This window comes from Tachysurus fulvidraco, chromosome 2 (assembly GCF_022655615.1).
Source record: "Tachysurus fulvidraco isolate hzauxx_2018 chromosome 2, HZAU_PFXX_2.0, whole genome shotgun sequence".
NCBI lineage: Eukaryota > Metazoa > Chordata > Actinopteri > Siluriformes > Bagridae > Tachysurus > Tachysurus fulvidraco.
Genome location: NC_062519.1, coordinates 3,032,909 through 3,044,791, shown reverse-complemented (window position 1 = coordinate 3,044,791; position 11,883 = coordinate 3,032,909). Strand labels below are relative to the sequence as shown.

General features: G+C 37.7%; 1 protein-coding gene across 2 annotated transcripts; it reads right to left on the bottom strand.

Annotated features, from left to right (window-relative positions):
- Nucleotides 1–2,641: 2,641 nt before the first annotated feature.
- On the bottom strand, nucleotides 2,642–11,441 carry LOC113647836 (solute carrier family 45 member 3). 2 transcript variants are annotated; one of them, XM_027154796.2, is made up of 6 exons: nucleotides 11,291–11,441; nucleotides 6,588–6,855; nucleotides 5,460–5,646; nucleotides 4,467–5,086; nucleotides 3,646–3,911; nucleotides 2,642–3,131 (listed from the first exon to the last, which is right to left on the bottom strand). In XM_027154796.2, exons 2-6 carry the CDS (start codon nucleotides 6,727–6,729, stop codon nucleotides 2,721–2,723), a joined length of 1,626 nt encoding a protein of 541 aa, XP_027010597.1. In that variant the 5' UTR covers nucleotides 6,730–6,855; nucleotides 11,291–11,441; the 3' UTR covers nucleotides 2,642–2,720. The 2 variants fall into 2 exon arrangements, with proteins under 2 accessions (XP_027010597.1, XP_047665970.1); XM_047810014.1 differs by lacking the exons at nucleotides 6,588–6,855; nucleotides 11,291–11,441 and having other exon boundaries at nucleotides 4,467–5,090; nucleotides 5,460–5,601.
- Between the last annotated feature and the right edge of the window lie 442 nt (nucleotides 11,442–11,883).

The window sequence follows — 11,883 nt, the reverse complement described above, 5'->3', positions numbered from 1 at the left end:
CAAAAGTTACCTAAAAGTAGGCTGATGCGCGTGAAGGTGTTTAGACAGCATGTAGAACAAAAATGTGAGAAAAACTTTAGCACAGAGTTGGAGAGAAAAAAAACAAAACAAAATCCCACCATTTGTTGAAGACTTTAATATACAAAACAAGTTGCATTTTTTCCCCATCCTATTTTACAAAAGACACCAAAACTCAAAAGAACGACCAGATTTTCACCCCAAATAAAGTCGATTACGTCTTTAACCTTATTCTATTCTTTAACGTTTCAAACTTTACTGTTATGTAAACTTGCAAATTCGATACCAAACTGTACGAAACAGCAACTTTCCCCTCAGATATGTTTCTAGATATAAATTTCAAAGAAAAAGACTTCAGCGAACACCATCATCACTGTAATTTCACAGTTAGCGTAGACTGCTAATCAAACAATGGCTTTGCCATTTTGAGGAAACAACCTCGGCAGTGTGAAGAATCTTTACACGAGTACCACAAGCCTAACTTCTGGATGCTTAGGTTTGTTAATACAAGGACTATTTGTTTAAAGTATAAAAGAACATTATTTAATATTCTGGTTATTCACAGGATTATTAAAACTGCTCATAGGTCAAAGTTAAAATAAATTATAGGTTAAATCACAGCTACACAGATTTAAATGACACATGTTCAGAGATCCAAGTCATAAAAGCCCTTAACATCTTTGATAAAATATGCAATATAACAGATTTGTCCGGTGTCCTATACACCATGTGGAAAAAAAAAATTTCCAAACCATTATAGGTGACAAAGCTTTAACAAAACTTTGTTGCATAAAGTGGCACAAAGGCCAAATAAATACAGTACATCGTACATTCAAATAAGTTATGAAAGTAAATTAGAAAATGACTGAAATAAAAATTAACTACAACTTTAATACTACATTCACATTAGCAGAGATAAGCCGGTGTGTCTGTAGTGTGTTCGTAGCTAGTACAGTTAACTTTGTCAGTCTACCAATGAAGCTTAGTAGGTTACATGTAGTAATAAAAAATAAAAAACAAAGGTTAATGCATTAGTATGCTTACAAGTTATTACTGTTGCTCATCAGAAGTAAAAACAAAACAAAACTCTCACAAGAGACAAACTACAAGTGGTACGAGACTAGTCGCCTGCTTGTCACAGCGGTTGAAGACCTACTTATTCAGGAAACACTTCAACTGGCACTTCTTTCCTGGTCTTTTGCATATATATTACACACACACACACACACACACACCGTACAGACCAAAAGTTTGGACACACCACCTTTTCAACAGGACAATGACCCCAAACACACCTCCAGGCTGTGTAAGGGCTATTTGACCATGAAGGAGAGTGATGGGGTGCTGCACCAGATGACCTGGCCTCCACAGTCACCGGACCTGAACCCGATCGAGATGGTTTGGGGTGAGCTGGACCTCAGAGTGAAGGCAAAAGGGCCAACAAGTGCTAAGCATCTCTGGGAACTCCTTCAAGACTGTCGGAAGACCATTTCAGGTGACGACCTCTTGAAGCTCATCAAGAGAATGCCGAGAGTGTGCAAAGCAGTAATCAGAGCAAAAGGTGGCGACTTTGAAGAACCTAGAATACGACATTTTCAGTTGTTTCACACTTTGTTATGTACGTATATAATTCCACATGTGTTCATTCATAGTTTTGATGCCTTCAGTGTGAATCTACAATTTTCATAGTCATGAAAATAAAGAAAACTCTTTGAATGAGAAGCTGTGTCCAAACTTTTGGTCTGTACTGTATACAGTGTAATATATATATAAGACACTTTCATTGTAACTTTGAACAATGTTTTAAACTAGTGGTATCTTAACTATGTAACCTAGTGAGCCAGCATTAACGTATCCAACGTTAGAGATTTAAGCACTTATGTACGTCGCTCTGGATAAGGGCGTCTGTCACATGCTGTAAATGTAAACGCTAGTGAGAAAACCGGGTAAGAGTTTTGGACTATCCTGACGCTCTCCAAAAATAAAGCAGTAGCAGCTATAAAAGGCCGACCTTCCACAACAAGCTGGAATTAATGCCATTTAGACATTTTATACCTTACATTTACAGCATTTGGCAGACGCCTTTATCGAGAGCTACTTACATCTTATCTCTCAGCTTAACCACTAAACTACCACGCGCGAGTGGAATATGGAAGATGAAAAACCAAAATGGAGAGAGATTGAAAAATCTGAAAGGTGATCACATTTGCAGGATTCTTTGTAGTCACATTTATATTTTCTTTCGCTGTTGATTTCTTCGTGTGTCATTAAAGAAAGACAGAATTCCTTCAGGAGTGAGCGGGATCGGACAGTATCCTGTCGGGAGCATGTAGGTTTTATTAGGGGTTAGTGAGGGAGAGAATTCGAGAGCAGGTAAGGATTGGTTCGAATTCCTTTGGACAAGAAAGGATTACCTTGTGAGAATTCTGTCGAGAGTGAGCGACGAGGGTCCGAATTTCTTCAGGAGTAGATTTCCAGAAAAATGGAAAAATCAGGAATGGGAGAGATGGCGGAGAATTCCACCAGGAGTGGGATTAAAAATACCAAAAACACACACCTCCATTTTCATGGCACTTTCATTTCGACCTCAGGCACTTATATAAGCATGACAACACTGCATTGATCCCTGGACAGAATGCCGTCGATATGTTATTTATTTATAGCATTAAACACTATATAAATACAGTCAGTCTACTGTAGAGTCACTTGAGCATTTCCATTTCTTGCCTGGTGAAGACGATCCTGCTGGAAAAGACGACGGCGAGCAGGCTGAGGAGCGAAGCGCACACCATGTAGGCGGTGACACTGCTGAAAAGCTGCACAATGGAGCCCAGGAAGAGGGACGGGATGACTTGAGACAGGAAATATGCACTGTCCAGGATGGCCATGTCCAGACACATCCCTCTCGGAGGCTGGTAGGGGCCGGCCGACGTGTCCACGTACAGGGAAACAAGTGACGGGGAAACAGCCGGTTTGGTCGTGGATGGTGCTGCAGTGTGACCATTCAAACACCCGTTTGTGGTTCGGTATAAGGCAGAAATCTGCTTCTGAGGCGAATCAGCCAGGTCTTCCTTGCTGGATAAGAGTTTGGGCCTATTACTGGAAAAGAACACCTAGAAGAGGGAAAAAAACAATTTATTATGTGTCCTTAAGATGCCCATGTGAACAGCATCACCTCCATCATGGAACAACCAACCACCCAGCAGTAACCACCAAATATTACAGAACTATTGGGTGCAAATATATGTACACCCCAGCCTTAGGATAAAAATGAATTGCTCAAATGTTTAAAAAGGTCACAAACACATTCAAGGGCATACAAAATGCTGGAATTTATACAGACAATATTTAGCATTAAAATAAAGTTAATGGAAGAAGGGAACAAAAAAATAAGTATGATTAAAAAAAAAATTGAACATAACTTTTTTTTTTGGGGGGGGGGGGGGTGAGAGAAGGCCATATGAAAGTTATATGAATCATATGGAGGAAAATGTAAATGAATCATGTGGAAAACTGAGCTGTGTAAAAATGACATGGGAAAAATAAGCGTGAGAAAAAAAAAAAAAAAAAATCATGCTTGTTCAGTTGTGGCTTTTCTGTAAGGGAGACAAACGTTCCTGAACTCACCTGCTTGTCCGAGTGGTAAAGACAGGTGAGTGTGTACGGTAGGATCTGCAGGATACAGAAGGTGTAACCGGTCATCGCCGCCATCACGGTCACCAGGATGATGCTCTTGGAGAAGATCATTACAGCCGTGCTGAACGCCAGTAGAACCAAGCTACTCAGAAACAGAACACGTGCACCGACACACTCCACCATCCGCTCCATCAGGATAGAGAAGCTCACCGAGGTCACACACTGCAGGAACAGGCCGAGACTGGCCGCGCGCACACCTGACCAGATAAGACACGGTCATCTGCTCAAATCGTTACAGTATACAGATGTAGGAGGGGTCAAAATAACAAAACTCAAGTGTCACTAAACTATCAAGCTTCACGGATGTAAGCTTTATGGATTTATTTGAAAGGACACACACACACACACACACACACAGTGGGGGAATTGATGAACTTGAACTTAAAATGATGAACTTCCTCAGTTGAGAATTTTTTTTAATTTTTTATAATTTGTTAATTCTGTGTAAAGTTGATCCACACGGATCATCGAAATACGCTCAGTTGCTTCGTGTGATGTTTTCATAACTGGAAAACCTCTTGAAAGGTTTAGGAAAATCACTGAAAAGATGATAACGAAAGCAAAGAACATGAAAATATATCACAGTATCAGAATTCTATTTAGCTAATGATCATTTACACATTTCTGATAAAGTTGCATGAGATTTGAGAGTGAAATTTAGACACGAGATGTACGAGCGACCAAAGTGACCAGTTAACACATTAATAAGGATAAGAAGTCAGTATTAAAGGATTGTGATGATAAGATGATACCTTCCTCGTAGCGGAGTCTCTCTGGAGAGCCTGGGTTAGCGCTGGGCACGCCGTCATACAATCCCTCCCCCACGAAGTCTGTATAAAACAGTACGAATGTCATCAGCGCCATCCAGCTGCACAGCTCAGCCACAAACAGCCTAGTGATCACCCTGGGAACATGGCTGCACAGTGACCAGAGTCTGGGCATGAATGCAAACAGGCTAACCACAGCATGCTTCAGCGTCTGAGCCCTGGAGAACAACCCGTACGGCCAACAGCTATGTGTGTACAAACTCAGAGATTTCCGGGACGACTCGGTCACTGCTCCGACCGTCTGCTCAGAGATCAAGACAGTGGTCATGAGGCACATGAGAAAAATCCCAGTGAGGAGAAAATATATGAAGGCCTCCTGCCCTCCCAGATAAGAGGATGCATCCAGGCCTGTCCAGTCCACTGCTGGGAGCAGATACCCGATGCATCCTCCCAGGCTGAGCATTATGGAGAAGACGGAGAAGGCCTGTCGGCTCTCCGCTTCCCCGGGGTAGAAATCAGACAACAGCGCCTCCAGAGGGGTGAAGCAGGCCTGACCGCAGAACTCCAATACGCAGATGGAGGACACCAACAGCAGAACCTCCAACCTAGCTTGGAAAAACAACAGCTACACTAAAGATCACACTCTGCTGGACAACTAGGTTTCAAAAACATGTACAGCCTTAAGACAAAACTAATGACAGTCACAGCACAAACTTTTGCACTCAGACAAAATGATGGAATTTAGATACAAGGATCTTAAGGGGGAAAAAAATTAAATCAAAAAGACACAAGTGTAAAAGTTCATACATCTCTTTTTTATAAAAACAGTAAAAGATCAGCATCTATAGTCATGAGTGTACAAACTTTTGAACTCATGACTGCGGATGCATTCATACACAACAGTGTCTGGGATCAATTTAATTTTTGCTTGTTTAATCAGAGAAATACTTTTACACGATTAAGGTAAAGTGGCCGTACCCATGTCGATGGTGTTCAGAGATCAGAGAGGCGATCTGGGAAGCACGAGGAATGACCACGAGGCCAAGCAGCACGCCAACACACAGGGCCCAGATGAAGGGACGCCGGCGCCCATAACGACTGCAGCATCTATCGCTCGCCGAACCCAGTGGAGGGACGAATATTAAACCCAGGACAGGGCCAACTCCTGCACAGCAAGGAACAATATAAATAAATAATGTTCAAGATTCTGTCTGAAGATTTTTATCTGGAAATACAGCCAGGTTTAATCCTACATAAACTGGACACAAGATCATTTCTCAGTGCTGTTTTTTTCTGCACCCATTTTCAGGGGCTAAAGGTTCTCGGTTGCAACTTGTACAAGAATACTTAACTTCTGTAAAAGTAAAGTTAATAGTTACAAACTTCTGGCATTAACAAAACATTGAAATGCAAGTTTCTTTCTGAAAGCAGAAAGATTAGCAAGGGTTAAAAAAAATTACAAAACAATGTGAACTTTACTTGCAAAATTTGGAATAACAGACTTCCCCATCCAACTGAATTTTCCTGCTTGATCAAGAATGCAGCTTTCATATCAGTTGGGGTGGTGTGGGGGGTAAAAACTACTGACATTTGGTTGGAATTTCTAGCTTGAAAACTTGGGAGCTTTTGGACAACATGGATTTCCCCAAATAAACCAACCAGAAACATGAACATAGTGAAAGAAACAGCCAATGAATATATGAACACAGTTTTTACATGAAACCCAGTTAGTCCCAGAAACTACAACGTTTTAATTTAGTTGGAAAATATTTATAATAGTTATTAGGAAAAACTCCAATGCCAAATAAATAAATAAATAAATAAATAGGGAAAACCAGCATGAAGAAAATATCAAATGCTCATAGGAAAAGAATTCATATGGACCACCAAACTTTAAGGCAGATATTTGGGAGCTTTGTCAGTTAAAGATGTCCACATTGACTTGAAGTTTGGAATTTCGATTCAGAAATTCACAAAAAACTTTTAAACTAAAAGACTTTGACCGCCAGTTTCAGGTTGATTACATTAAAAAGTGTGCTAATGATTAACATAACCACTGCTAATGCTAAAGCAGTCCTTAGGAAATCCTAATGAGAAATCACTCACCAAGCACCATGGTCATGAAACGTTCCTGCACTCCAGCCTCCAGGAGCAAGGGGGGAATGTAGATGGTGCCGGTGGCCATACATATCTCCAGCCCACACGTCAACACGTTGACCAAGAACATGTCCAGTAGCCCCTTACGCATGGCCAGAAGATCAACTGGTACACTTTTCTTCAAATTAATGCTGCTGCTGGCTGAAGAGCCCTCTGACTGTGGATTTGGATGTGATCTCTAAGTTCATCCTTAACCATGAATCCTCCATGACATCACCTGGAGAAGTAACACAGATTTCAGCAAGGAACTTAATCTTGCAGGTTTGAGAGTTGGTAAACCTTGAGAAATGAAGTCATAGAGTGTCACAGGTGTGACTGATTAACTGCACCCTCAACTGCCTAGCATGCTTAATTAGTAGTAGGTGGACTGGTTTAAAAGTATTTTATTTCACTACAACTACAACTTTTTTTTACTCACAAGTTTCAATTTCATCACTATGTTTTTTTTTCTGTAATCATATATTCATAAAGTTATTAGGTGACTAGCAGCTAAATGCTTAAAACAGTAATTTTAGTGAGAATAAGACAATCATAGTCTGCTGTTATGTCACATTGCAACAGCTAGCTATTAGCAGTTTATATACTAGCTAACACTTGAGATATTAGGAATAAAATTTTAGCCTTCAACCACTGTCAGCACTTTGTGTAAAAAACAGTTTGTCAGTTTTCTGCCACAGGAAAGTCTCTCAGGTCTCTTGACAGACAAAGTTTTTGCATTATTACATTTAAGAAACTTTGGTGAGGAAACGGCCTTTTATCATTGCTATAACAAGTGAAAATAGGTAACAATTTGTTTTGTAGATATTTCTTTATGTTCCTATGTAACTATAATTGGATAAATTGGATAATATGAGCACAGTGTTTGCATATTAAATAAAGTTGTCATATTTAATCCAATGACAAACAAATAATTTAGTTTAGCGCTAACAAAACAGGATCATCATCCTCTTACGGTTTGTTTTATTAAATGGTGCGGAGTTTTAAACTGCTGTAAAAATGTGATTTAACTCATAGTTGACCTGTTTTGGAACTTTGCTGAATTGCTTGTCTGTATACAACAGAACTTAATAGTATTTATAAAAAAAACGAGTATATGTGCCTGCAGGCTACAATGCGTAACAGTATGCAAAATATCTAGCTAAAGAAATAAATGTTTATCAAAATAATAATTAATCACTAGTATTACAGCCTTCCTGAAACCCTGTGATGGTACGACATCGCCTGAGTTTTTCCACCGATTAGCACTGGTTACTGAAATGAAAAGCTCACCACATGACTGAACAATGGGACCCATGAGAAGGCTATTATTAAACCCGCAGTAAGTAAATAAATATATGGAGACTGTGTGTAAAGTGTCCTGATAGTTTGGATGTGTTGTTGTGTTAACAAATAATCTTCCATTTATACATTCTAACACTGACACCAAAATAAGAAGTAGTAGCTAGTACTGACTAGCTAGTCTCTTCTTCTTCTTCTTCTTCTTCTTCTTTCGGCTTTTCCCTTCAGGGGTCGCCACAACGAATCATCTCTCTCCACCTATTACTATCTTCTGCATCCTCAACACTTGCACCCACTACCTTCAAATCCTCATTAATTACATCCATATACCTCCTCTTCGGCCTTCCTCTTTGCCTCCTGCCTGACTGTATTAAAAACCTTAGCTAGTGAGTAACTGTAATAAAAAAAAATAAAAAAATTACCTTAATCTCTTTTTTTGGTTAGCTACATTTTGGATAATTTGGGCTGTTCTAAAAATGTACCAAATTTGAAAATAATTTAAACTACAGATTTTTTTTATTTTTTTATTAATGAATTATTATAATTCATTATATTTATAATAATGGTAATAAGAATTCAGCCATTCTCAGTTTTCTGCTTTTTCTTCTTCTTTATTTCATTAAAATTAGTAAAATTAATGTGTAGTAAAATTTTTTAATAACACCTACAAATAACATTCATTTTCGTCCTGGAATGCTTTTAAAGACCTCGCTGTGCAGTAAGGGTATTTAACCCTGATAAATAATTCTTTCTAAAAGTTTCCCTTCCCAAATAAATCTACAGTAAGTTGGTTAGATCGTCAAATCAACATTTTACTTCTAAGACCCCTTAGATTCATTATTAATGATTCTTTATTTAGTATTATTTAATTATCAATGATTTATTTTCTAGTACTGCTACTTCTAGTTTGTTGATGTTTCTTATTATTTTCATGTCCACTCGTTGACTCCAGCATAAGATTTCAGCTTTCAGAGCATCACGTCCATAATTTAGCTTCTGTCTCAGCAGAAAAAAAGATAAAAGTGTTTCTTACTTACTGTAAATGTCATAATGCAAACTTACTTACTACGACTTACTTCCCTGTGAGGAAACATTTACAAATGGATGCTTATGAAATTTTTAGTCATTTCTTATTAATTTCTGAGGATTCACTGTGTGGAAAACGTCTCTGTTTGAGGAACGAGTGACTAAGGATCTCTGAGGTTTATAAGCAGGAAGTTGAAGTGTAACTGCCAGTGATGTATCACCACCCATTTAGTCAACTCAAGTCACACTGCTGTGCAAACACACAGGGGTGATTAAGTGTGTGTGTGTGTGTGTGTGTGTGTATACATATGATGCATGGATTCATATCATTTCCAATTCAACATACAAGAAGTTTTGCTTGTTTTCATACGGATTGCTATAAAGCTGCTTTGTCACAATGTCACTTGTTGCTGTTCTGATGTTTTATTCCTCTTATATGACAGCAGAGTGGCAGCAATTTTCAAAAATGTGTATTAATCCAGGACACATCGATCTTTTTAACGGTTTACATCCAGCTCTGTTAACGTCCTGAAAAGTCTCTGAAACGAGTTAGTTCCTGTTTTTGCTTATGTTAGATCAGCTACAGAGGCGTAGTTCGCAACTTGTGTAGTTGATACGACACACACACACACACACACACACACACACACACACACACACACACACACACAATTACACACACAGCTCGTCATGTTACTAAGTAATCACACATCGTCCACACATCTTTTGTGAAGACAAACCAAGCTCTGAATCTGGAAACTCCTTCTGTCATTGTATAGAAATATAAATGAGTTTTTCTTAAATAATAAAGCGTTTCGTATTTTTTCCGTACAAATATTCACAGACCTCTAAGGTTAGTCTGAGAAAAGTTTTCCAGACTAGACTGGTCGGTGTCCTGGCTCGGAAAATTCCCTCTATTATAAATCTGTTGATTATATCTGAAAGTAAAGCATTATACGGACGTTTTATGCATTATACCAAACAGTTTTATGGAGTTTTATGGTGTATCAGTAAAGTGAGGTATGACGCCGACTTCCATGTGAACTCGACACACTGAGTAAAGAAATAAGGTGAGATGTTTAAGAAGCTGAGAGAGTCTTATCTGAAGGCTCCGTGTGTACACGTTCATCATCAGTGAAAACGGGAAAACAAGCAAAGTGTCTTTTATTAGGTCTACGATTAACTTTGCATGAATTAAAAAATGTAAAAAAAAATCGAGAATGAAAGATAAAAGAAATGAATTTCGTAGCGATTCAAATATCCAGATGCCATCTCGCCATTTTAAAATTCGCTCGTTATCTCTGATCTTTAGTCGAGATTACGGCGTATTTACCGATACACATACCGCTCTAGATTGTCCCTTAATTTGTGGCCCATCAAATGACACAGAAAGAAAATAAAGGAGCCGATAAGAAACACGAGAGCTTTCTATAAAATGTACTGCTTTAAAGCTTTAAGACTGTTTTGAACTTCTCATTTGCATGCGTAAAAAAAATATAGGAGTTTCTAGAAAAAATTCGAAAAAATTCGAAATATGGCGATATATTCGAGATCATTTTGAAATCTTTTTATGAAATCATTTGAATTTTAATATAATTCTACTACTATTATGATTTATTAAAATGATTTATAAAACAGAATTATATTAAAGTTGAATAAATGTTGTGTGTATATATATAGAAAATATTATGTTATAATTATTAATATACATATTAAAAACATCTATTAAAAATAGAAAGGTTCGTTTATGCACTGTTATAACATTATAAATATAATTTAACTCATTTACGTGTACATCTTTTAAAAAATTTATCCAGATTTTTATTTTATTATTATTATTGTTGTTTTTTTAATGACTTAAGTTTGCACATTATATAAATCTGGATTTTTCTAAATGTGGCAAATATGAATTAAGTTAAGAAACTAAAATTCATTACAAAAAAACACTAAAAATAAACACATTAACGTATTTATGTAATAAACGTATTTGGAGTTTTGTTTAGAAAGAAATGGCAAATAATCTAGATAGCAAACGAATACGATTGCTGGATTAAAGATTAAATTAGAGTAAAGTTAGTGAGTGATTAGAGCTTGATTTACATCCCAACTTTTCCTTTAAAGCATTAACTTATTTCTCGGTATGTGTGGATAGTGTTGATGACAGCATTGCATTCCTTACACACACACACACACACACACACACACACACACACACACACACACACACACACACACACACACACACACACACACACACACACACACACACACACACACACACACACACACACGTGTATATATAGTGTATATATATTTCTGAAGAGACAGAGCGAGAGAGATGTACGTACGTTCAGGCTCAGTGTGATGACGAAGTTCCTTCTGGTGTTCGGTCGTCTCCTCACATGTGCAGTGTGTCACACTGTGACCTGAGGCTTCATCTCAGCTGAAAGGGAGGAGTTTAATAAGGAAGTCTGTACTGCTGATGACTGGAAAAGAAAAAAATCTGTACAAGCGTAGAACTTGAAATTCAGCTTCTTAAGAGCTGACACCGAAACCCATGTCGTCTCTCAGTCACGATACAGATCTGAGACGTGTGTGAAATCATGTTAGAGCTCTGATCTGATCAACTTTAATCAAAAAGTGTAGAATTATTAGCTAACGGATTCGTCTGTGAACCGATCCGTCGGTTTGTTGTCTATTTTATGGGTTTTTTTGCTTTTAAATATGACTTTTTTTTCCTAAACTCAGAAATTTTAATACATTTATGAAGCACTATTATATTTCGGCTCTTCCTATTAATAAATCTTCGATTTGATCTCGAATTAAACATTTTCTCTCATGTACACAACCTTTTTTTTCCATTTTTATGTCAAGATTACAATGAGGCTAGAACCGAATAGAATTACAATAAAAAAATATATAAATATACAGGTAGGAAAAG